This window comes from Trichoderma evansii (assembly GCF_050947405.1).
Source record: "Trichoderma evansii strain SZMC 28006 chromosome Unknown GGI43scaffold_28, whole genome shotgun sequence".
Lineage (NCBI taxonomy): Eukaryota > Fungi > Ascomycota > Sordariomycetes > Hypocreales > Hypocreaceae > Trichoderma > Trichoderma evansii.
In genome coordinates this window covers 51,005-71,810 of record NW_028145178.1, presented here as the reverse complement: position 1 = coordinate 71,810, position 20,806 = coordinate 51,005, and the positions used below count along the sequence as shown (strand labels likewise).

The following is a 20,806-nucleotide window of genomic DNA, read 5'->3' as shown; positions in this document are numbered from 1 at the left end:
GATTAAGCTGGATGATCAGATAAAATGTAACTAGAAGCCGGACGATCCTGATCGACTTGGAGGACCCTGGTTAGGTTTTATTAGGTCATCCGGCGAGATCACCGTAATCTAGTTGAATCAAGGTCATCTATTTGAGTCAAGGGCGTCCAATTTAATCAGAGTCGTCCGGCTCGTAAGTGATACTGCTGCTTTCAATATAAGCAAGGTATATTTTAGCCTTGCCATAGTATTAAAGCCTTCTATACTCCGTAATGCTCTGTAATTTAACAAATACAGTAATGATACTATGCATACACTGTATTTTTTCATTTTTCGTTTTCATTTTTACAAAATTGGAGTTATTGCGCTTTTGCAACGTCTACCAAGGTGCGACCGTAGTAAGCACTCCCTTGACCAAGTGGGAGTGAAAAAAACAAGCAACGCCCGTACGACGCGGCACGCGGCAGCGGCATTTCAAGCCACCCGTCCAGCGCGGGCCCATCCGGTAGTTGAAATGGCGGAGAGAGCGTTCTAGTAGCTCTCGTTTACCAGTAGCGTCAAGACACAACTGAAGTACCCAGCTAGCGTAGCCCCTGATAAGACGCCATTATGCGGCGATCCCATTAGTCTGAGACATTGTGCTACTATGGAGCAGCAGCTACGGAGCACTATCATATTCCTTATGCAGGAGAAGGGAAAGCGATTGGCTTCTCAAAGACGTGTGGATGGATTCAATGCATGCAGCAGAGACCGTTGCCCTTCAGCTGTGCTCAGAGCCAGCTGAACACATGGGCCAGATTAATTTCCCCAATAGAGAGGGTGTATCTAAAGTCTAGAACGTTCTGTTTTTATTTATGTATTAAAAAAAGATAAGAAACAGAAAAAATACAAGTGCTGCGTGTACAAGGGCTTTGATGATTGGTGCCAGATGCCACTGGCGAGCAGTTAGGCCCTGCTAGTTAGTAGCTAGAGCAAATAATCTGAAATCGTAAATAATTGTCATTAAAATAACTGATGCTATCTGTGACATGTATCTTTATGGCAGCTGTGCGCTGTTGATCTAGTCATTAAGAAGGTATATGACTATGAAACCCCAATGGTAATTTATATACATTAGTTAGAAATCATCACGCATTTAGAAAGCTCCAAGGTATCCCTTGACGTCATAGCGGTCAAGGTCCATGACCTTGGCCCAAGCAGCAACAAAGTCAGTAGTGAACTTAGAGGCAGAGTCAGAGCCAGCGTAGACCTCAGTGATAGCACGCAGCTCAGGGTGTGAGCCGAAGATGAGATCAGCACGGCTGGCGGTCCACACAACACTACCAGACTTGGGGTCGACGCTCTGGAATCGCTCCTCGTTGGTGCCGTTAATGACGGACCAGGTGGAGTATGAGCCCAAAAGGTTCACGAACCAGTCGTTGGTGAGCTTGCCGGGGTTAGAGGTGAGGATACCGGTTGAGGAGCCGTCGAAGTTGGCATTGAGAGCACGCATACCACCAATGAGGACAGTCAGCTCAGGGGGGCTCAGAGTCAGGAGGGCGGCCTTATCAACCAGGAATTCCTCGGTAAGAGATCGGGCAGTGCCCTGGCCGTAGTTGCGGAAGCCATCAGCCTGGGGCTCGACTATAATATCATAAAGTCAGTATAATCGTTCTCTTAAGCGAATGCAGGCAGGGGACCATGGATGTAGACGCACGGTAAGCAAAGGTAGAAACATCAGTCTGGTTCTGGAGGGCATCGACACGGCCACCAGTGAATGGCACGGTAAGAGTGACACCAGCAGCCTTGGCAGCGCTCTCGATGGCGGCATTACCACCAAGAACAATGAGATCAGCAAGAGACACCTGCTTGCCGCTTGATGCGAGCTTGGACTGAACTCCTTTCAGCTAAAGAGGGATTAGTATTAGTAAAAGTCGATAAGAACATAAACGGCTTTACTCACGCCCTTGAGAACAGTCTGCAGACGAGTAGGGTTGTTGACGGCGAATGAGGCCTGAGGCTGGAGAGCAATACGAGCGCCGTTGGCACCACCACGCTTATCAGAGATACGGAAGGTTGAGGCTGATCCCCAAGCGGTGGTAACAAGGTTGGAGATGTTGAGGCCAGGAGCTGCCAGAATCTGCTGCTTGATGGATGTGATATCTGAAGCAGCGAGAGTGCTGTAACCGCTGGCAGAGGGGAGAGGATCCTGCCAGATCAGAGGAGCTTGCTTGGGAACCTCAGGGCCAAGGTAGCGAGAAATAGGGCCCATATCACGGTGGAGGAGCTTGTCTATTTTAATGGGTTAGATCTTTATCTATAACTTTGAGTCGTATCAGATAGGTCAACTTACACCAGGCAAGACCGAACTTCTCAGTGAAGTAGTCGAAGTCGTTCAGGAAGGTCTTGGAGATGTTGTTGTAGATGGGGTCGTCTCGGAGACCAAGATCACTGGTAAGCATAGTAGGCTTACGGAACTTTCCGGGGATGAAAGGGTCGGGGTAGGTGGCATTGGCATCGAGGGCCTCCCACTGAGGAGCACCGCCAGGAGATTGGACAAGGGTGAAGTTGTTGTTGAGCAGGGAGAACAAGAACTCTATTGGAAAATGTCAGCATGCATTGTAGCTCTTGGTGATAGTTTCAAGAGAGGCACTCACCATTGGCCCACTTGGTGGGAGTTGTAGACCAGATAACCTCAAGACCACTGGTGAAAGTGTCATCAGCGTTACCAGTACCGATGACGCTCTTCCATCCAAGGCCCTGCTGCTCAAGAGGAGCAGCGTTGGGCTCAGCTCCTTGGCCAGCGCCAGAGTTGGCACCGTGGGTCTTGCCAAAGGCGTGACCACCGGCAATCAGCGCAACAGTTTCCTCATCATCCATACCCATGCGGCCAAAGGTCTCACGGATATCCAGAGCAGAGGCCTTGGTGTCTGGGGTACCGTTGGGTCCGCGGGGGTCAACGTAGATAAGACCCATGCTCACAGCGCCAAGAGGGCTCTCAAGCTCATCAGCACGTGCAGTGAAGTCTGTGCTTCCGTTGTAACGGACAATGTTGTTTCCGGCAGTGGGGAACATATCTTGCTCAGCACCCCAGTAGATACCCTCGTCGGACTGGTAGGTATCCTCACGACCGAAGCCAAAGCCGTACGTGGGGAAACCCATGTTCTCCATGGCAGTGTTACCAGCAAAGACGAACAGATCAGCCCAGGAGAGTGCGCTGCCATACTTTTGCTTGATGGGCCCTGCATATGCATCGTTAGTATGACACAACATGAATGACGCAGATCCTTGTCTGCCAAATATGGAGAGGCTTACAGAGAAGACGACGAGCCTTGTCAAGGTTGGCATTGTCGGGCCAGCTGTTGAGAGGAGCAAATCGCTGCTGTCCCATACCAGCTCCTCCACGACCGTCAATGGCGCGGTAGGTACCGGCATTGTGCCATGCGAGACGGATGAAGAAGGGACCATAGTTGCCAAAGTCAGCGGGCCACCAATCTTGAGAGGTGGTCTGCAGTGCAGTGATATCCTTCTTCAGCTGAGTGACTATAGGCAACAAATGTTAGCTTGTATACAAAGAGAGTAAATAAGCTTCCCCAGATGGATTGAAGCATAAGACCTACCATCGACGGTGGAGAAAGCAGCGCCGTAGTCAAAGCTACCGCCAAAGGGGTTTGTCTTGTCCGAGTTCTGGCGCAGAACAGCCAAGTTCAGCTCACACGGCCACCACTGGGCGCTTCGAGTGCCTCCACCAGCCACGGTGCTCTTGCGAGGGCATCTGCCAAAGTCAGGGCCATCAGGGCTGAATCTTGGCTCTAGTCCGATTGACTCTGGGTGAGCAATAGGAGAGCGAGCTTGGTGGCTGTTGCCATTGCCCTGAATGTAAGGGCAGCCCACAGCAGAGGCAAGTGGCAGAGCGCCAATAATGGCCAAGACGTTCTTGAGGGGCATCGTCAAGTCAAAGCCAAAGGAATTGTCTAAAGGAAGAGGTGGCCAAGACTGTTGTTCGGTGAGTCAAGCAGTGTCCTGTTGTCGATCCTGCCCACTCTATATACTATTTTCCTCTGGCCATCTGCTCGCCACTTTCTCGCCGCCCTTGCCAGCTCGCTGCCCGCTACACAGGACAAGGGCTCGTTAGCCCATTGGCCGAATGCAGACTCCATGCGGGCTTCACACGCCCGTGCCTGGCATTATACAGAGCCCGATGTGACACCATAAAGCAAGGCCCCAGATAGGTAAACCCGTAAGATTACCTAGTACTAGTAGAGAATACCCACACTAGGCCTAGTCCGGGCTCCCCTGGTGTGCAAACGCGACCCTCGATCTCACCTGATCTCCCTTTCCTTAACCATGCTACCGGGGCCCGTCACCCTCAGTCTTGGCTCTGAGTAAGTACCGTCCTCTGTCTGCTCTCTTACTCCGCTGTCTCCGCCAAGTGCCGAAATCTGGCATAGAAGCACTTCTTTTCCTGATTGACGGCGGAGATGTCGCCATAACAGGAAAGTGGACATGGTTATTTCACAGCTAAGTGGCCTCCGCTCTATTATCGCGGCTTACTTGGGCTATTGTACCTCCGACCATCGTTAACTCCAATTAACTCCAACCCTCCGAGCCTTACTAACCATGCTCAGCACACTCACGTCGCAGCTTTTCTGACCTACCCTGGCCTGGCTCGCCCTGCATGCTAAGCTCGATGTTACCACACTGACAATGCTGGACATCGCGATATATTGCCAGCGGTAAGTTTGCCCGCGCCGGCGGGATAACCAAGTCTCCGCAGGTCCAGTAAGGACCCGCGGATTACTATTAACAGGCCCAATAGAGAAGTTTCGTAAAATATAGCTGCATGGCCTGGAGGTCTGGAGGAGGTCTGGAGGAGGTCTGGAAGATTTAGGCAACATGAGCCTATTTTTAGACCCACGGAAGTTCCCTGCCGAAAGCCAGGTACTTTTCCGCAATACATATTCTATTCCGTATATGCCACCACCTATTAAGACTCGTTGATTACTGTACTACGGCAGCTCTAGTCTGTATTGCTTTGGTACGTGCGCGTTTCCTATTCGAGGCTGAGATCCACTGCGGCACTGTCGACATGGGTCGATGATTACCTAGTTGGAAAAAAAAAAGAAGAGAAAAACGAAAAAAAGAAACAAAGAAAAACAGTAAAACAGTAAAATGACCAAAGACCAAAAAATTAAGTGGCGGTAAGGAGGCCCTTTGTACCTGTATCCATTAATATGGTGTGATCTGTGCAAAACATAGTACTAGTTCGTGTCAGTAGTTATGCAATTACATAACCTTTGCTGTTATAGGTCCAAGATTCACTGCATCGGCATTGGGCGTTTAGCGGCCGAAGGAGCCGGCACCGGCTCGGAAGCGCTAGATGGTTTATCAAACGATTTAGAATTTCATGATCTGATGATACTGCAGACTGCGGAGCGCTTTCTATGTACAAGTCAGCTAATGATGACGAAAACACGCAGATTGGACCTGACGTCGGTTAGTGCAAAACAGGGGACTAGTATCTCGATAGTTCCAGCTGGGTGGAATTCCGAGTTGTCTCAACTTGGAGGAGCAGAGACGCTAAGAGCTCTACATCAAAGTAGGGAGTACCTGAAGGCTGATCCACATTTGTTGTGTTCATAAAGATTACTGATTAGCTCACAGCACTGGTAGAATGATATGTGAAAGAGATTGGTTAACATTATAGACAAACAGTTCTGACGATTCTAAAACTAAAACCACATAGAGTATAACCCGATGGTGCTCAACCAAGCAACCCAAAGTAAATTCCACTTGAAACATAGACATCAAGAAAACCAGTAATACAGAAAAGACAAGATATGAAAAACAAAAAGAAAAAGAAAAAGGAACAAATGATTAAAGACAGCCAAAAAGTAAAAGGCAACCGGCCACAGTCTAATTTTTTAACATCATTCCCATCCCAGGAACAAGCCTGACAGAAACAGAAACCAACAGTAATATCGCTCCTCGATATTGAAAGAGAAAGCAAGACAGAACTCCCTCAACTGTACCAGGAAGCTACGTCGGCTCGACGCACAAGATCTTGACCAGATCGCCCAGGCCATTTGGCGTGGGCAGATTATTCCGGCCCGGGTGTTGACCAGTTATCCACCTAACGTTGAAGCCAACTTCTATTTGAAGCCAGTGGAGAAAGTGAAATGCCGTATTGGATTTGACGACATTGTACTTGCACTCCCTCAGGTCTCCGACTTCAACGTACCGTCCGTCGTTTCCATGGAATACCCTGGGCTCAGCCTTTTCTTGGGTCTCCATTTCGTCGTCGCTGTCGTCGGCAAAAGGCATGTAGACGTTCAACGGATTTTCTCGTCGCCGAACGGTGCGGTCAATGAGCCAGAACGTAAGGTTTGCAGGCCCCTGGTGCTCTACTATTGCCCATAGTGCCCGAATAAAGACCCCACGAAGGCTATCTTCCCTCCACATCTCGTTCCTGGCCCTCGCTTTGGCTGCCTCAGGCCGGGCGTGTACGGAGCCTGTCATCCATGTGGGGTCGTATTCCAGCGCTATATTTTTAAACTTATTCAAGCTGCCGTTGCGGAGACTGTTCGGCAGCTCAAAAAAGGGCGAGATGGAAAATGGAAGACTTGTTTCCAATGGTTGAAGGCAGAGGAGGTCTTCGGTGGGGAAAGCTTTGAAGAGCCATTCTTCCCTAAGGTGCACGAAACGGCTCTGAGTGCTGGAGGCGTTATTATCCCAGTCTGTTGTTGAGGAGGTCTGATGGGCCTCGTCCTCCTCTTCAGCTAACTGTCTTGCCCCCTCTTTGGTAATGGCCTCCTCGAGGCGTTCGTAATGGCGCCTCATAATGGCATGAGATTCATAGCATGCCCTCCAGAGACCGAAATCTTGGATATAAGTTGATGGATTGCCATCAACCCAGTTTCGAGCTGACCCAGAAATATCTCGGGCCTTTGGAGCTACAAGAGTGAGCCCGACTGTGCCTCTCAGACTCGTAGCAGAACCATTCCCAGGGCCTGTTCCTGCTTGGCCGCTCCGTGTTGCTCCTAGGACGTGTACACCTCGCCTAACGCTCCGGGCAGCAAGCTTCCAAATCATGATTCGAAGTTCGCAAGGAAGGTGCCCGAAATAGTAGAACTTGTCGAGCGTGGCACTGGTGTCGCTAGCGGAGGTTGATGAAAACATGGTGGCGAGTAAGGGTGGCTTGGGTTCCTAAGTAAACAGTTAGACAACAAAGTATAAAATGATATGGAAAGAGACTAAACGTTTTGAAGAAGGATATAAACAAAGTTGAAAATGGGAATACATACTTTTAGGTATTGTATATCTTGGAAAAAAATGAAGCCGGAATTGGCAGTCGTGATGTGAGTGTAATTGCTCGTGGTAATGCGAGCGTAGTTGATGGTCGTTGAGTAAGTAGAACAGATTGTTATCGGTGAATGATGTGATATCTGCTGAAGACCAATAGATGATTATGAACTAGAAAAGACTGAGATAGCAAAGGATATTTTGCCAGGTTTATACTAGAATTTTAGTAGGCCGCGTAAACAACTTTTCAAAACAAAAGCCACAAACAAAACTATAACATAGAATAACGAAAGTTTGACGAAGCTATTTCCTTGGCTCATATTTGCATTCTATCCACATGTGGCTTGCTTTGGAGTCATAAACACTATCTAGCGAAGGAGTTTTATTTACTTTTGGTGCCGTACACGAGCTTTATATTATCACTGACAAAATACTACTTGGCGTTGGATAATAAGATGTAAAATCTTCCAAAAGATTCTATTTGAAATGCAAAATTAAAGCCATGGTATTTATTATGAGGCGAGTGACTGTATGTGGAAGGTTGGTTGGTACCTGCTGTAGCAACGTCGAAGTATCAGAAGACCACATATAATTTAGAGCGATTTATTTACAGAGAATCTTTTATAAATAGCTACAACAATTTATGTATACCTGATATATTAGCTATCAGCTTTTGCTTGTAAATTCATCATCATTACTTTGTATTCCTTGTATACTGCGAAAAGGGCAACTAATACTTTTTGATGTAAAGTCTGGTCCGCCAATAGATAGAACTTTCATGTTGGCTTTATTACTAAGGTACTATAAGATTAGAAATAAGAGAAAAAAACACCGTTGCTCGGGAAGAGCCAATCGTTTATACGGCAGGTACAACCCATAAGGCTGGCGGTTACCACACCAACATCATAAACTTCACGGGCCGAGCCGCTAGGAAAAGCCTCCTACTACATCAGGCAATTGTAAGTGGCTATTAAGCGCCAGCGATGCGACTGAAGTACGAGAGTAAAATCAAAAACGGATTTACTTGGATAGTCGAAAATAAACATTTTCTGTTTGTGGTTTCATACTCTGCTGAAATAATCGTTGTTCAAGACTAGAGGAGATCCCATACGAGACAAACCTTGATTTTTGTTCCGTAGATATTCATTATGGCATTCCGTGGCTTGGAGCTAGTAACACTTTATCAAATTTGGAGGAAACAAATAAGGGGTCTTGCGCCATTGATTCAACAACGCTCATGATTTAAACTTTAATACGTTGATTGCACTCCAGCTATGCACCCCTCCAACGGTACAAAATGGAACGTTTTGGATTTTGGGGGGAAAGATAGAAGATTTGCTTGAGAAAGTCCTGAGCGACGTTAGTGTGCACGCGGCGGGTCGAATCAAAACTTTCACTAGTACTCTTCGGAAATAATGAGGTAGAGATCAAAGTTATCTCGTTTTCAAGTTAAGATTCATAAACAGTGAGGCTGTTGCCCAGGTAATGCACAAAGTTTATAATAGATCAGGGCAGTAGTTTGTGGAGAAATATATGGGCCACCGTGGTAGATATGAGTCTTGGGCTATTAGGAGCGTATTAAAAGGGAAAGGGAATACTCCCAGAAGATTATTGAGGTATATATAACTTGACAAAGCGAGAGGGTGCATCCAAAGGTTGTAGATTGGCTAAATAACCATTAATTCGAATTTCTCCTGAAGCGTAGAAAATAAAGCTAGCTGAGAAAATTATGCGATTTACATGAATAGACTAATATAGCAAGCAGGAACTAGCAAATCACGGCTGGAGCTATCATATTCTGATTCTGCTAAAAAAAACAATACTATAGGGAAATTAATAGCTAGCAATGAAGCCTGTGTTATGCATTTATCATGCAATTGATTTAGAATTTAACATGGATTTTTATATAAATGCTATGATAGGCTAAATTCTTTGCCTCAATCCAACAGGTAGATCCATCTAACACCATTTCCTAGGCTTCCAATTTGGGATAACAACACTTCCATCATTTTGGAGCATGTTAAGAGTACCTTCTTGTCTCCATGCATGGATAAAATATGCTGTATTATGCTCTTTTAGAAAGGCGCAGTTTGCATCCACCGTCTTCCAGAATTTGGTGTAATCTGCAACGCTCACTTCTGCAATAGCAAATCCGGTTATGTAGCCGCCAGCATGGAGGACGTTATAGCCTGTCGCCCACATCATCTTTGATCATACTTGTTAGCGTCATCCAATCATGATTTGCCAGCTAAATACGACTTACCTCAGAAATGATGAGCGGAAATTGCGGGAGATATTTCTTATACCACAGAACCTGGTTTGCGGTATAAGTCCATGCGTCATCAACCTGAATATTGTGATAATATGCCATGACATGAGCATGAATAAAATCCAGAACCGGTACAAGTGCCTTTCCTACTGGGCCCAGCCCTACGCCCAACCCATCTGATCCAGGCACACCGCTCATCAAATACGGTCTGTCCCAATCCTCGCTGATTCCGGCCGGAATGCCAAATTTGTGCATCTCGTTGCGGAAATCACTCATTCCCATGGTCAGGTTCTTCAGACTTGCTGGCTCAGACGCATTACCGTTGCTACCAGCTGCACACATGTCGCAGTCTCCAACTGGCTCATTGAGATACTCGGCGGCGTAGATGACGTAAGGCGCAATTTTCGAATATTTGCTATTTGCAAGGGTTTTGAACAGAGTAGTCTCGAGAACCTTTTCCCAAGAAAGCTGTGGATATCGTCAGTAAACATGAAATGTAGCGTTACCAACAGTACTATTACAATAAACACATACATCATTGCCGCTAATGGGAAAGGCTACTTGAACCACGATACCCATGTTGTTAAGAATAGCAGCTTCTAGTACATTCTCCCATAACTGAGTGGTGTAACTTTCTGGGATGTACATGCGAATCATAGTTGCGCCAAACTGGCGCTTCATCTGCTGCATGTGGGAGCTGATACTCGAAACCTCAAAGTCCTCATTGGTGAACTGGAAAGGAAACGAGAAGCCGAGAAATCCATAAAAGTCGGATTGCGGACACCACCAGTCCTCTCTGGAAACATGGGGAGGTTGCAGATTCGCATTGAGCTTTGCCTCGGCACCAAAAGGGAAACAGTTTGGAGTAGATGCTGATCGTGCTGCTGTATGGGCCAGGCCGCTTACACCGGACAGCAGCGCCGCGACAGACGCCAAACTTACGGAGGTAGGCCTCATCATAAGATGTTTTTTATTAAAATATGTAAAGAATAATACTACAAAGTTTATTTCTGTGAGGATTCAAGGGCCGTTCGACCGTTATATACTCCGCATCCTCATGTATATGCTGGGGTAAAATGCACAAGAGTGGAAACGACGAGGCTATTATCCTCTTTCGAGGCGCGAATTCAATACGATACCACTAGTTGAACTGTTGGTTACGAAGTGTTGTTCCAATTCCTAGCACGATCTCTATCCCCCAGACTTTTTGTTTTAGAGCAGAATTTAGCTGTACTAAGCACTGTAAGAGATCTGGGGACCCCATATTTTGGCGCTCATAGCAGTCGGCAGAACGGCATCCTCTTCGGGCCTATTCGCGTTAGCACCCTAATCCTTGCTTTATAGCTTGGTAAAAGACATGCCACTCTTGGTGAATGAAGTTCGCAATCAGCAAGCAAATAAATTGGTGTCTTGTTATTACGCTGAAGAACAGTTTGCTAATCAGTTCATTGGATTATCACCATCACAGTAAAAGTAGATGTAAGGAACCCTCGTGTTTTTTGCTGGACCAAGCTTTTTGCTAGCCGCATCAGACTTTAGCTCCAGAAAGTTGGTTGAATCGTATTACTGATATAACTCCGTAGGTTTTGCCAAACTAGGTACAGTGCTAAACTTGTCAGTAGCAGGGGTCTTCCATAGTATGAATTCGTTTAATTAGCTGTTGGAAATATTTTTTTCTGCGTATGTTGTTTTCATAATGTCTGCCAGCCCCTCTTTTATTGAAGCTGTTAGTAGTGGTCAAATCAAAGTCGAGCATTGGGCTATAAACGAATATGAAGCTCGGGGAAATAATCGGTAAAGCATGAGTTGGTGGAACAGAGATGCCATTTCACCTCATACCGTACCTTGGACATTCCAAAAGGTCTACGCAGAGTTCTAGATCATAATACGGTACAGCTCCCTTGCCGCTGAGAAGTGTGAGAATATGTAACAGCAAGGTTAAAGAAGCATTCCAAATATAGGTTAGATCGTAGCTTCAATTTAATATATCATTTCTCACTATTCTAACCCACGGATATGCCCGTGAAGATCTGGAGAAAGCGGCGATTACCCTACACAATTTATTTAATTGGGAAGCGGGTACATATGTATGCATCTTTAATAGGTATTTGTATATCTTTTCTCTTTTTAGATAAATCAAGTATTGGGGTATTATTGCCAATGATTTTAGTGAACGCTTAATAGTGCAAAAGTAGTCTCTCCGCCCTCCCTATTCAAAATCCCTTCAATAGTGTACTCCCGGCTCTACAGGCTGAACGTGCTCCGTCACGGCAATACCCAGAATTCTCTTTCTATTAAAACTCGCCTGAGTATGTTGAGGTGAGAGATATTCCATCATAATATCCGGATCTTGGCTTTGCACCAAATTATATCCACGCTTTGGCACTGACTCTTGGGAAACTCCCGTCGCAACGTCAACCAGCTCTCCATATCGTACCCTCTTGCTTCCAAGAGTATCCAGAATCTGGGGGGCTGACGTGTTGGAAGATCCGTGGTTTAGAAGAGGTGCGCCCATGGCTTTTGCAATCTCGAATGGATCGCGCGAGACCTCTCTGCCGAGTCTCTCCCAGCCCCAAATGAGGAAGAGCGTAATAAGTGCTTCCAGGAACATGACGCCAACAGCGATGCCGAAGAATGTCCAGTTAGTAGCATATACTATCCCAATTCTTGTCATCTGGGCATCCGTCTGCTTAAACTGGATAGGCTCTCCGGTCGTGTTTGCGACGGCAAGGGCGCTGCGGAACATGATCTCCCGAACGCTGTTAATTATATCCTCTCTGGGATCTGACCAAGTCATGGTGCAATTGCCATAATCTTCAAATTCAGATGTTGAATATGTACTGGCTGCCTGCCCAAACGCAGATACCAGGAACGGATTGCTTGTCATCACCGATAATATAAGAGTTGCATTAGAGTTGTATTGAGATTGTAAAGCAGAAGCGATTCCTCCAAGCGATGTGATAAATCCTCCAGCTCCAAGACTTCCCCAGCCGAGCTGCATCCAGTCGCTGAAACTGTGAACGCTTACGGTAGTGTTCTGAGAGATGTCCCAAGGAGCGAGCGTAGCAGTACCATTCGTGATAGTAACGGCATAGTCCACAGCGGCCTCTCGAAGAACACAGTGGTGCTTCGTCAACTTCCCGGAGCATGTAGGGGAAGGCTTGTATAGTACCGACATGTTTATGTGGTTGAGAACATTTGGATCTTGCTTTGACTCGAAATCAATGATGGTTTGAAACGTCGTAATCTCGGGGTGTGGTGCCGCAGCTGCCAACTGGCCAAAGTCGTAGTCAACAGAGGCATCCGTACAGTCGACATCGAAACCTGGGCCTGTGATATGGAGCTGACAGGTGCTGTTGCCGCAGCCAGATGGAATCACAATGTTGCTGCGATTGGAGTACTGCTTATAAACGCTCGCAAAGGTCGGCATCAGCAATGATATTTGCGATCCACGACCTGCCCATCCACTGAAATTCGCCGGCAGAGTTGTATTCAAGGCAGGCGCATCGATACTGGTTGGGTACGGTCCAATGGATTTGCTTATAGTTGTCGAAGCCCTCTGCATGATGGCACTGGTGCCGACGCTCACAACTAGGGCGATGATGGCCGAAAGAGTAACTAGGTTGAAGAGAGACGGTCTAAAGATGCCAACTAGCAAGTTGGTAGTGACTTCGAGATCGTACTGGAGTTCCTTGAGTTTCGTCCCCTTGAGAGCTTTGAGCCACCATGAGATGGCAAGTCCTTCAGAGTTTGCAACCGTCAAGAAAAGAACGGCCACGCCGACCAGCAGTGACAGAAGCACGGGAACGGTAATGTATTTGTTGTGTGTTGGCCAAGAGTCCGTTTCCTTGCCTTCGGATAGGATGAGAACCAAGGCCATCATCCCGCAAGTCACAAAAAATCCGATCAGTGCGCCCACGGTTCTCCATGGTACTCGGCGCCAAAAGCCTGGCAGCCATGGGATGCCGCCGTCGATAACCATTGTAGATGCTATCGTTCAGCGCAGCCTGCTGCTGAGTATATGATGTCGTAGTTGGAATTGTAAAAATGCGAGAATCGCGACTCGTCACATATGTAGTTCGAGTGAAAGATCGTCTTTTGCCAAGGATCGAGCTTTCACTTATACTTTCCACCGTATGCAGTAGTATTGGTAGCATCATGACCCCATAATATATGTAGACAAAACTATTATTAGTATAGCTCCTATTTTTCTTCAAGGGCAGAACTTCATTCGCCAATTCGTATCTAAATCCCTAGATGCCAAGAACAAATTTGTATGGAGCATTGGCTAGTCTCTCGAAGGAGCCGTGTGCCATATCTCTGACCATCAGCTTACATCGCGTGGACGAGTTCCATTAATATGGAACTAGCAGAAGCCGACTTTTCCGTTCTGCCCTATTGAGAGGCTCAAGTGGCGCATTTAGCTAAACAGTATATACTGGCTGTTATTTTTCATTATACCCGGCCCCCGGCCTCTTACATTTCAATTAGGCCCTCCTGTTGAAACCCGAAAGTGTCGGTTTATGTTGCTTGTTTCTGCAAGCTCTTCATATTTCGGCAATTCACCAAGCCCCTGTGGAAGAAATACCGACAGAATTTTCCTGGCAGGGGATATTTGGCGGTAGCTGCCCAACGGACATCGCCTTACGGAAATCGCCTTATCTTGCGGAGGGAGCCCAGACAGCGGTAGTAAACGATGCCATATGGCGCTATATGATTACCCATGTTGAGAAATAGCCTTGGTCTAAAAGGTCTAGTGTAAATTAGCATGAAAAATAAATCATAATGGTGCCAATTTGAGCTGATCTTCTGCAGGGTGCTGTGCTGTTGACTATCCTCCTAGCAGCACTTGATTAGTCTCCTGAATTAATAAACAGCAAAATATTAAGAGAGGGGCTATCTATAGGTTCCGTACCAGTGGTAAATCAGCCTCACTAACTGAATAATATCGTTCATCAAATGATTAGTAGCCATGTAGAACTGGTGTATCCTCCTTACTAAGCTTGGTTCAACAACCAAGAACCCCAGCAACTTTCCACTGAAGGATTTTGCTGAAGTTTAGGCTCTTTCGACATGAAATTTAAGGGCCAATACAGAGAACCTCGTATCATGCATGTTTCCAAAAACAGCGCTATTTTTCGTCGTTTTCAAAGGCTACTGTCATTGTGCAATCTCGCTTAAACAATAGAGAAGCTAAAACAGGCCATATGACGGAATTTTTGTATGAAGACATTGTTGTCTCATTGTAGGCTTCTGAACGATTTAAGCATAAAGCATTAGTTTGCCCATACAGGCCCACTGTTATAGCCGCGCCTCGCCGCAGCTGACTTTTCGATCCGCTGTAAAATCCGATATGCAAGCGTGGCTGTGGGCATTGGACTCTATATTTATGACAGCTATGCCTCTTTCGTATTCGCCAGTCCAGGCTCTTTCATTCAATTGGCCTCTGATGTCCCGTTCTAGCATAGCCAACTCTCTGAGTCCGCTTAATCTAAGGGTAGCAACTATTGAGATATATAGTATTAGTAGCGAGCATCATAACTTTAATTGGTGAGCTGGGTATTTCTACTAAACTGACAATGATTGAATTACTAAACGCCGTCTATAAATATGCTCGGACTATAAACTATTTTAAAACATATACCTCTTTTTCTTTTTTTGTACTCCATGAACCTGACCCAGGCCAAGCTAATAAAAATGAATGTGCATCTTGAGCGTCTTTTCCCGAGATATGAAACAACCCTACTGTCCGAATACGCAGAAGTCACAAATGAAATGCTGTCATCACAACTTGACAGGGTAGCGAAGTCGCAGCCATTTCCCATACTTGTACATCAGAATTGGGATGGGAGTTAGCCCAATGGCAATAAACCCGAGCAACGAGTTTCCCCAGCCCACGCCGAGGCTCTTATACAACTGCGGCCCAGCTAAGGGCAAGAAAGCGGCAACAGAGTTTCGCAAAACAGCAAATGCAGCGAGGCCGCTAGCGGCGTACTCTGGATATGCATCGACGATATATGTTTGGATGGGTAGCAAAACCCCGAGGATACCAATGCCAAATGGCACGATTCCAATAATCGGGACGATCCAGTGAACAGCTTTATCGGCGGCCCAGCCATACCAGAAGAACGTGATGGGAAGAATTAGCGCAAACCAGACACAATCAGGGAGGCGCATCTCCGGCTCATAGACTCCACCGTTGGCAGCGGTCATACGAATAATGGTGCTGTCTGAGAGAAGAGCGAAAAATATCAGGCTAATAATATATCCGAAAAGCAACGACACATATGTAATTCCGGTAATGCCCAAAGACCAGCCGTAGCTGCCCTCAAAGACAGTTGGAATTGTATTATAAAGAAGGTAAAGGCAGCCATATGCAAAGGAGATGTATAACGATAAGCCAAAGATGTTAGGAGAGCGAAACAGCATCTTCATTGGCCGGATCAAACCAAAGAGCAAAATCTGTCTCTTGGTCAAGACTGGAGCATCGGGATCGATGTAGCAGCTTCTTAGCTCGGGCCGGTTAAGCTCTTTTTGAAGCTTCTTTGTCTTTTGCGCAATCAACACACGAGCGTTAGTTTCGCGGCTTAGAAATATCATGGCCACCACCGTAACAGCAGCAGGTATGCAGGATAACCACGAAGTCCAACGCCAGCCGATTGTCTCAGACACAAACCCGCCAATCACTGGCGCAATGGATGGTCCAACAATGGGACCCAGCATCCATATCGTCATGGCTTTCCCACGGCTAGTTACAGGAAACATGTCAGCAAGGATTCCGCCGCCAATGGTTAAACTGCCCGAACCGCCAATACCAGTCATGAATCGAAAGAATATCAGCGTGTTGAGAGATGGCGCAAGCGCACAACCGACGAGCCAAATGCAAAACCATGCACTTGCGGTAATGAGAATCAGATTTCGGCCGTAAATTTCGGACAATGGCGATAGCAATATGGGTCCTATGGCGTATCCCAGCAGGAAGATGCTGACAGGCATCGATCCCAATGTAACGTCAGTGACGCCAAAATCTTTCTGCATTGCTGCTAGAGCGGGAGCAAGAATGGATGAAGCAAAAGGCGTCATGAATGTGATGATCGAGAGGAGACTCGTGATAAGCCATTTTCGGCCGCTGGGAAAGTTGAGTGGCATATTGGGATCATCCTGACTTTCCCAACCGACAATCCCTTTGTCAAGATCTGTAACGGGAATTATTACAGGTGGAATCGTTGTATTCTGTTCTTTTCTGCGTCTCGCTAATAATTTAGACAAGAAACCAGAACTCGGCGCAGATTTGCTGCTTTCCGCTTTTTCGACGTCGACATCATCCTAAAAGTTGCAGGTATTAATGAGTAAGTGGGACGAAGCTCTCTGCTATTGAAAACGCACTGTTTCATTGGGCCTCGCGAGGATGTCAGGATCCAGTGTTTCTTTTGGGGTTGGTGTTTGCCATTGCAACTCCTCTGATGCGGTCGACGAATTCGACGCAGAATCATTAACCATTCTGCGATGTGTATTCCGTATTAAACTCCAGCGATAATACACCGCTGACGTCTGCTCCCCTTTTTTTTTATTTCAGCCCAGAGGCTGTTGTTTAACAAATGCTTCAAATACTGTCAAAGGATTTTGAATGCGGAAGTGATCATGGAAAGAGGGGAAGAGGAACACTGCGGGCTGGAAGGAATAATATACTGTATCGACCAATACATGCAATGGCCAAGGAGGAGAGGCGGCGGCCATTGACAAAATCGCCATTTTGGGGCAGTACAAGGGTGCGTCCGGTATATGTCCGATACTTCAAGGCTCCCGACGCCATTGAACCTGCATGGAACAAGGTTACTGCTGGATGTGCTGATCTCGGACATGCGCCGGATATATCATATCTGATGTTGCCTGGCCAAAGGCGGGTATTGTTTACGAGCACGGCGAATAAAATAGGACAGTCATACCACTACGATGATTCATAGCTAGCCCTATAAGACTCGCCGAACACCACATCGTCTGACAATCATATTGGAATAATTTACTTGTTGTCATATACACAAAAATGCGGGAGTTTAACAAGATACAACCCCCGGTCAGGAATCTACTCGAAATAAACGAGATCGGAGGGGCGCATCCCGCTCTCGATTACGCTAATAATTAGCCACGAATGAGGCAGCTCATGTTCGATTTGTAAACGGTCTGACTGATTGCTGAGCGCATTGCTAAGATAAAAAAGGACGAATAAACGCCCACGCTACATGCAAAATCCCGCCCGTAACCGTTATGAGCCGCCACAGACCGAGCTGAGTTGCACTTCTCTCACGACCATGCACTACTATGCGATCATAGCACTCAGTAGAAGCCTTTGGATGGTCACCGGATTTACCATTTTGAGTTACTTGAATAATGATCATAAATTCAAAAAGACAAACTATTTTATGCTAAACTATTACTATTTGAACTAAAAATACCAAACGCTAAAATGCATCATCGAAGCAAGTCCCTGAATACCGCTTGAGCTAACTATCAAGTCCTTCTCCATGTCATGTTACATTTTTTTTGGACCCATCGACTCCAGTATCTCTTGCACCCCTTTCTTTGCCAGTTTTCTAGGTGCCTGTAGCAGCCCCAAAGTCTGTTTGGAAAACAGGATGCAAATGCCAAGTGTCAAAGCGGCAAAAATTATAATGACCTTTTTCAATGAACCCACTACAGTTTGCAATATCGCACCGCTTGTCTGCCTCATTCCAGTAATAAGCCACGAAAGATCTTTGAGAACTTTTGTAACTGTCCGAAGAATGGCGCTGAAGCCACTCTTGATTCCATGGAGTGTAATAGCCTGAAAAATGCTTGCTACAGTCTTGACAATGGTCTGAACAATGGATGTCATCTGCTTCACAAGATAAGGAGCTATTTCGCTCAATTTAAGAAGCCCTATCCCAATGTATAACATGATTTTCCACATAGTATTGGGTGCGTGCTTCATGAGTTGCCAAGTCGTTTCTGGTGTCTTTGTAACAAGTCCGGCTGCTTCTTTGATTCCGCGACCAGCGAGTTCTACTCCTTGCTTGATGCGAGTAGGGAACTCTCGAATCTGCTCTTGGCACCACGACTCTACAGTATTGCGATATAGCCGATTTTTTGGGGACTTGTCTCCAAGAACATTGGAGATTGCGGTTATGATGGCTTTCGGAGTTTTGTGAATAATGAATTTTGGGACAGCCCAGCTAGCCCAGGTGATGCATTGAGAGCTCTTCTCAATGTGTGTCCGGGCATACCGAGCTGGGTCCTGTTCAACTGACACTAGACAAGTCTTTGTACTTGTTACGTCATCTGAAGCAACAAGCGGATTGCCAATGCTGGTGTATGCACTTCGAATATGATTCACTACGCTTTCGTGGTCGTTACTGGTAGCCAATTGAAGAGCATTGACGCCATCCGGAGCAGTAAAAAAGACGTCGGCACGGTTCTCGCGCAATATGCGAATCATATGAAGCTTGCCCTCTGCAGCTGCGACTTGGAGGGGCGTACGTTGAGTTCGACCACTTTGGCCTTCTTGTGAGTAAAAGCCTAAAGTGTCTACTTTTGCTCCATTCCATAAGAGATCTCTGACAATTACCGAGTTATCGGCACGGATAGCAGCCATGAGAGGCGTCTCGCCGTGCTCATTTGTGGTATTCGTAATATCAGAATCTTGTTCAATAAAGTCCCTGACCAAGTTTTCTTGCCCAAGGGCAATAGACTTGAAGAAATCTGCAGTGATTTCTACTTGAACGGCACACCCACGTTCACTAGGGTAGTCGTCACCGCGTTGGCCAGGTCTCTCCATGTTGTCAATTGCCATTTTAATTGATGACGTAGATAATTTTGGTGATTATAGATTATTGGTGATGTTGAATTGTGGGAATAGTATGAGATGCTAGTGATAATGTGTAAGATGATTGTGACTTCCAACATTACAATGAAGCACACCACCACCCTATATATAGGTAACTTACATGTAATCAACCAGGCTGATCAGGCTGATCAGGAGGCTCAAAAACTGTCAAAATTGAAAGCATCCATGAGAAATTTCTTGTGTCGTAACTTCGCCTCAGCACTTGCCATGCTCTTAGGCGTGCATATGCGGCTGGGTCAAACCGGCTGCGGCTGAAGTTGAGAAGCAGCAAAGTGGAGAAGCACGTCATGTATTGAGTACATTATTTGGGGTCGGATTCCTAATCTATCTATAGAAATGAACATACTGCTATTAAATGTTAGCACCTATCGCACATATCTCAAACCAGCAGTATCGCCAGTTCAGGCCGCAATCTGTCATATATCACTCGTATAGTTTGGTTTACATCTCTGCGCGGAAGCACGAGAGGGGACGAACTATCTCTACGACGAGAGGGCATTGGCCTCCCTTGCAGTATTATGCTGTATCCGTCGGACCTTCATACATACGGTACTTTCGAGGCTTGCACCTGCATCGGAGATGCCGTAGCCCTCTCGAAGAGCATCGGTGTGGTTGCGCCCAGCGCCCATCCGATGTATATTCTACATATAGCCAAGCTCTCGAGTAACGCTGAAGTGAAAAAATTTTCGGTGTCTCTTTGAGGCTTGGATCGCCTCAGACTCGTGTCAAACATGATTGTTTCTGTGCCACGTCAGTATATCCCAACCCTCTGGTGGTTTCCAATTGTGTTTCGTGTGTTTTGATGCCCGAGGTGAACTAGAGTAAGACCTTATCGCCAGATGTCTCATGTAGGCATTCTACGGGAAAACGGCTAAAGCTACGCCACTATCAAACCTTCCGTTATGCGGTATGGGGTCTAGAATTGTTCCTTGCGAGCGATATCAGTGATCTTGCCAGTTGCGATGCCATCAAGCTTCGTGACGTTATATTGCGTATTCAAGATGGATTGGCACCTGACGATGTCGCCCAAAACGCATCAATGAGAGTCCCATGACTGTTAAATTTTTCACAGTACAACGCATCAGGTTCTTTCCCATCCAGCGGTTGATGCCCTACAATGTGCAAACATGAGGCGGAATACTTGGATATCTCCACTAAAGCTGCGGAAGTAGGCTGCCTCTGTATTACTGCTATCGGCTACTTGATGTAATACTGGCGCCTATAGCGTTTATAATAGTATAGAATGTCGATTTCAATTATTTGCTAAGCCTTGGCAGTAAGAAGATCTGCAAAACAGTCAAGACACGTCACGGTCATCGATTAACATGCTATTGGTGAGCCATCTCCTCCGCTTAAACGTTAGTAGCATCAAGGGACCACTACGGAAAGATTTACTT

The 20,806-nt window shown here is 46.3% G+C and overlaps 6 protein-coding genes across 6 annotated transcripts; all 6 read right to left on the bottom strand.

Moving 5' to 3' along the window:
* Window positions 1–976: 976 nt before the first annotated feature.
* GGI43DRAFT_224947 (catalase/peroxidase HPI) lies at window positions 977–4,222 on the bottom strand. Its single transcript, XM_083200418.1, has 7 exons — window positions 3,579–4,222; window positions 3,274–3,501; window positions 2,616–3,200; window positions 2,312–2,554; window positions 1,922–2,250; window positions 1,676–1,865; window positions 977–1,602 (listed from the first exon to the last, which is right to left on the bottom strand). The coding sequence occupies exons 1-7, from the start codon at window positions 3,904–3,906 to the stop codon at window positions 1,115–1,117; spliced, it is 2,391 nt and encodes a 796-aa protein (XP_083056158.1). The 5' UTR covers window positions 3,907–4,222; the 3' UTR covers window positions 977–1,114.
* Window positions 4,223–5,689: 1,467 nt separating this feature from the next.
* On the bottom strand, window positions 5,690–7,227 carry GGI43DRAFT_430802 (uncharacterized protein). Its single transcript, XM_083209327.1, has one exon. The coding sequence runs from the start codon at window positions 7,135–7,137 to the stop codon at window positions 5,998–6,000; it is 1,140 nt and encodes a 379-aa protein (XP_083056157.1). The 5' UTR covers window positions 7,138–7,227; the 3' UTR covers window positions 5,690–5,997.
* A 1,992-nt stretch (window positions 7,228–9,219) lies between these two features.
* On the bottom strand, window positions 9,220–10,486 carry GGI43DRAFT_430799 (uncharacterized protein; the record flags this gene model as incomplete). Its single annotated transcript, XM_083209326.1, has 3 exons — window positions 9,220–9,465; window positions 9,524–9,997; window positions 10,064–10,486. 3 exons carry the CDS (start codon window positions 10,484–10,486, stop codon window positions 9,220–9,222), a joined length of 1,143 nt encoding a protein of 380 aa, XP_083056156.1.
* Window positions 10,487–11,753: 1,267 nt separating this feature from the next.
* Window positions 11,754–13,511, bottom strand: GGI43DRAFT_430798 (DUF3176 domain-containing protein; the record flags this gene model as incomplete). The annotated part of the gene is made up of 1 exon (XM_083209325.1): window positions 11,754–13,511. The coding sequence occupies one exon, from the start codon at window positions 13,509–13,511 to the stop codon at window positions 11,754–11,756; it is 1,758 nt and encodes a 585-aa protein (XP_083056155.1).
* Window positions 13,512–15,278: 1,767 nt separating this feature from the next.
* Window positions 15,279–17,399, bottom strand: GGI43DRAFT_224926 (MFS transporter). Its single transcript, XM_083200417.1, has 2 exons — window positions 16,916–17,399; window positions 15,279–16,855 (listed from the first exon to the last, which is right to left on the bottom strand). The coding sequence occupies exons 1-2, from the start codon at window positions 17,027–17,029 to the stop codon at window positions 15,314–15,316; spliced, it is 1,656 nt and encodes a 551-aa protein (XP_083056154.1). The 5' UTR covers window positions 17,030–17,399; the 3' UTR covers window positions 15,279–15,313.
* Window positions 17,400–17,909: 510 nt separating this feature from the next.
* On the bottom strand, window positions 17,910–19,651 carry GGI43DRAFT_416423 (uncharacterized protein). The gene has a single exon (XM_083207289.1). The coding sequence runs from the start codon at window positions 19,353–19,355 to the stop codon at window positions 18,060–18,062; it is 1,296 nt and encodes a 431-aa protein (XP_083056153.1). The 5' UTR covers window positions 19,356–19,651; the 3' UTR covers window positions 17,910–18,059.
* Between the last annotated feature and the right edge of the window lie 1,155 nt (window positions 19,652–20,806).

Excerpts from the sequence above, each read along its gene's own strand:
- GGI43DRAFT_224947 (XM_083200418.1), bottom strand. The coding sequence starts at position 3,906 with ATGCCCCTCAAGAACGTCTTGGCCATTATTGGCGCTCTGCCACTTGCC. Across the intron at positions 2,555-2,615 it reads TCCCACCAAGTGGGCCAATG|AGTTCTTGTTCTCCCTGCTC; the intron begins GTGAGTGCCTCT and ends ATTTTCCAATAG. Across the intron at positions 1,866-1,921 it reads TGCAGACTGTTCTCAAGGGC|CTGAAAGGAGTTCAGTCCAA; the intron begins GTGAGTAAAGCC and ends ATCCCTCTTTAG.
- GGI43DRAFT_430802 (XM_083209327.1), bottom strand. The coding sequence starts at position 7,137 with ATGTTTTCATCAACCTCCGCTAGCGACACCAGTGCCACGCTCGACAAG.
- GGI43DRAFT_224926 (XM_083200417.1), bottom strand. The coding sequence starts at position 17,029 with ATGGTTAATGATTCTGCGTCGAATTCGTCGACCGCATCAGAGGAGTTG. Across the intron at positions 16,856-16,915 it reads TCGCGAGGCCCAATGAAACA|GATGATGTCGACGTCGAAAA; the intron begins GTGCGTTTTCAA and ends TGCAACTTTTAG.
- GGI43DRAFT_416423 (XM_083207289.1), bottom strand. The coding sequence starts at position 19,355 with ATGGCAATTGACAACATGGAGAGACCTGGCCAACGCGGTGACGACTAC.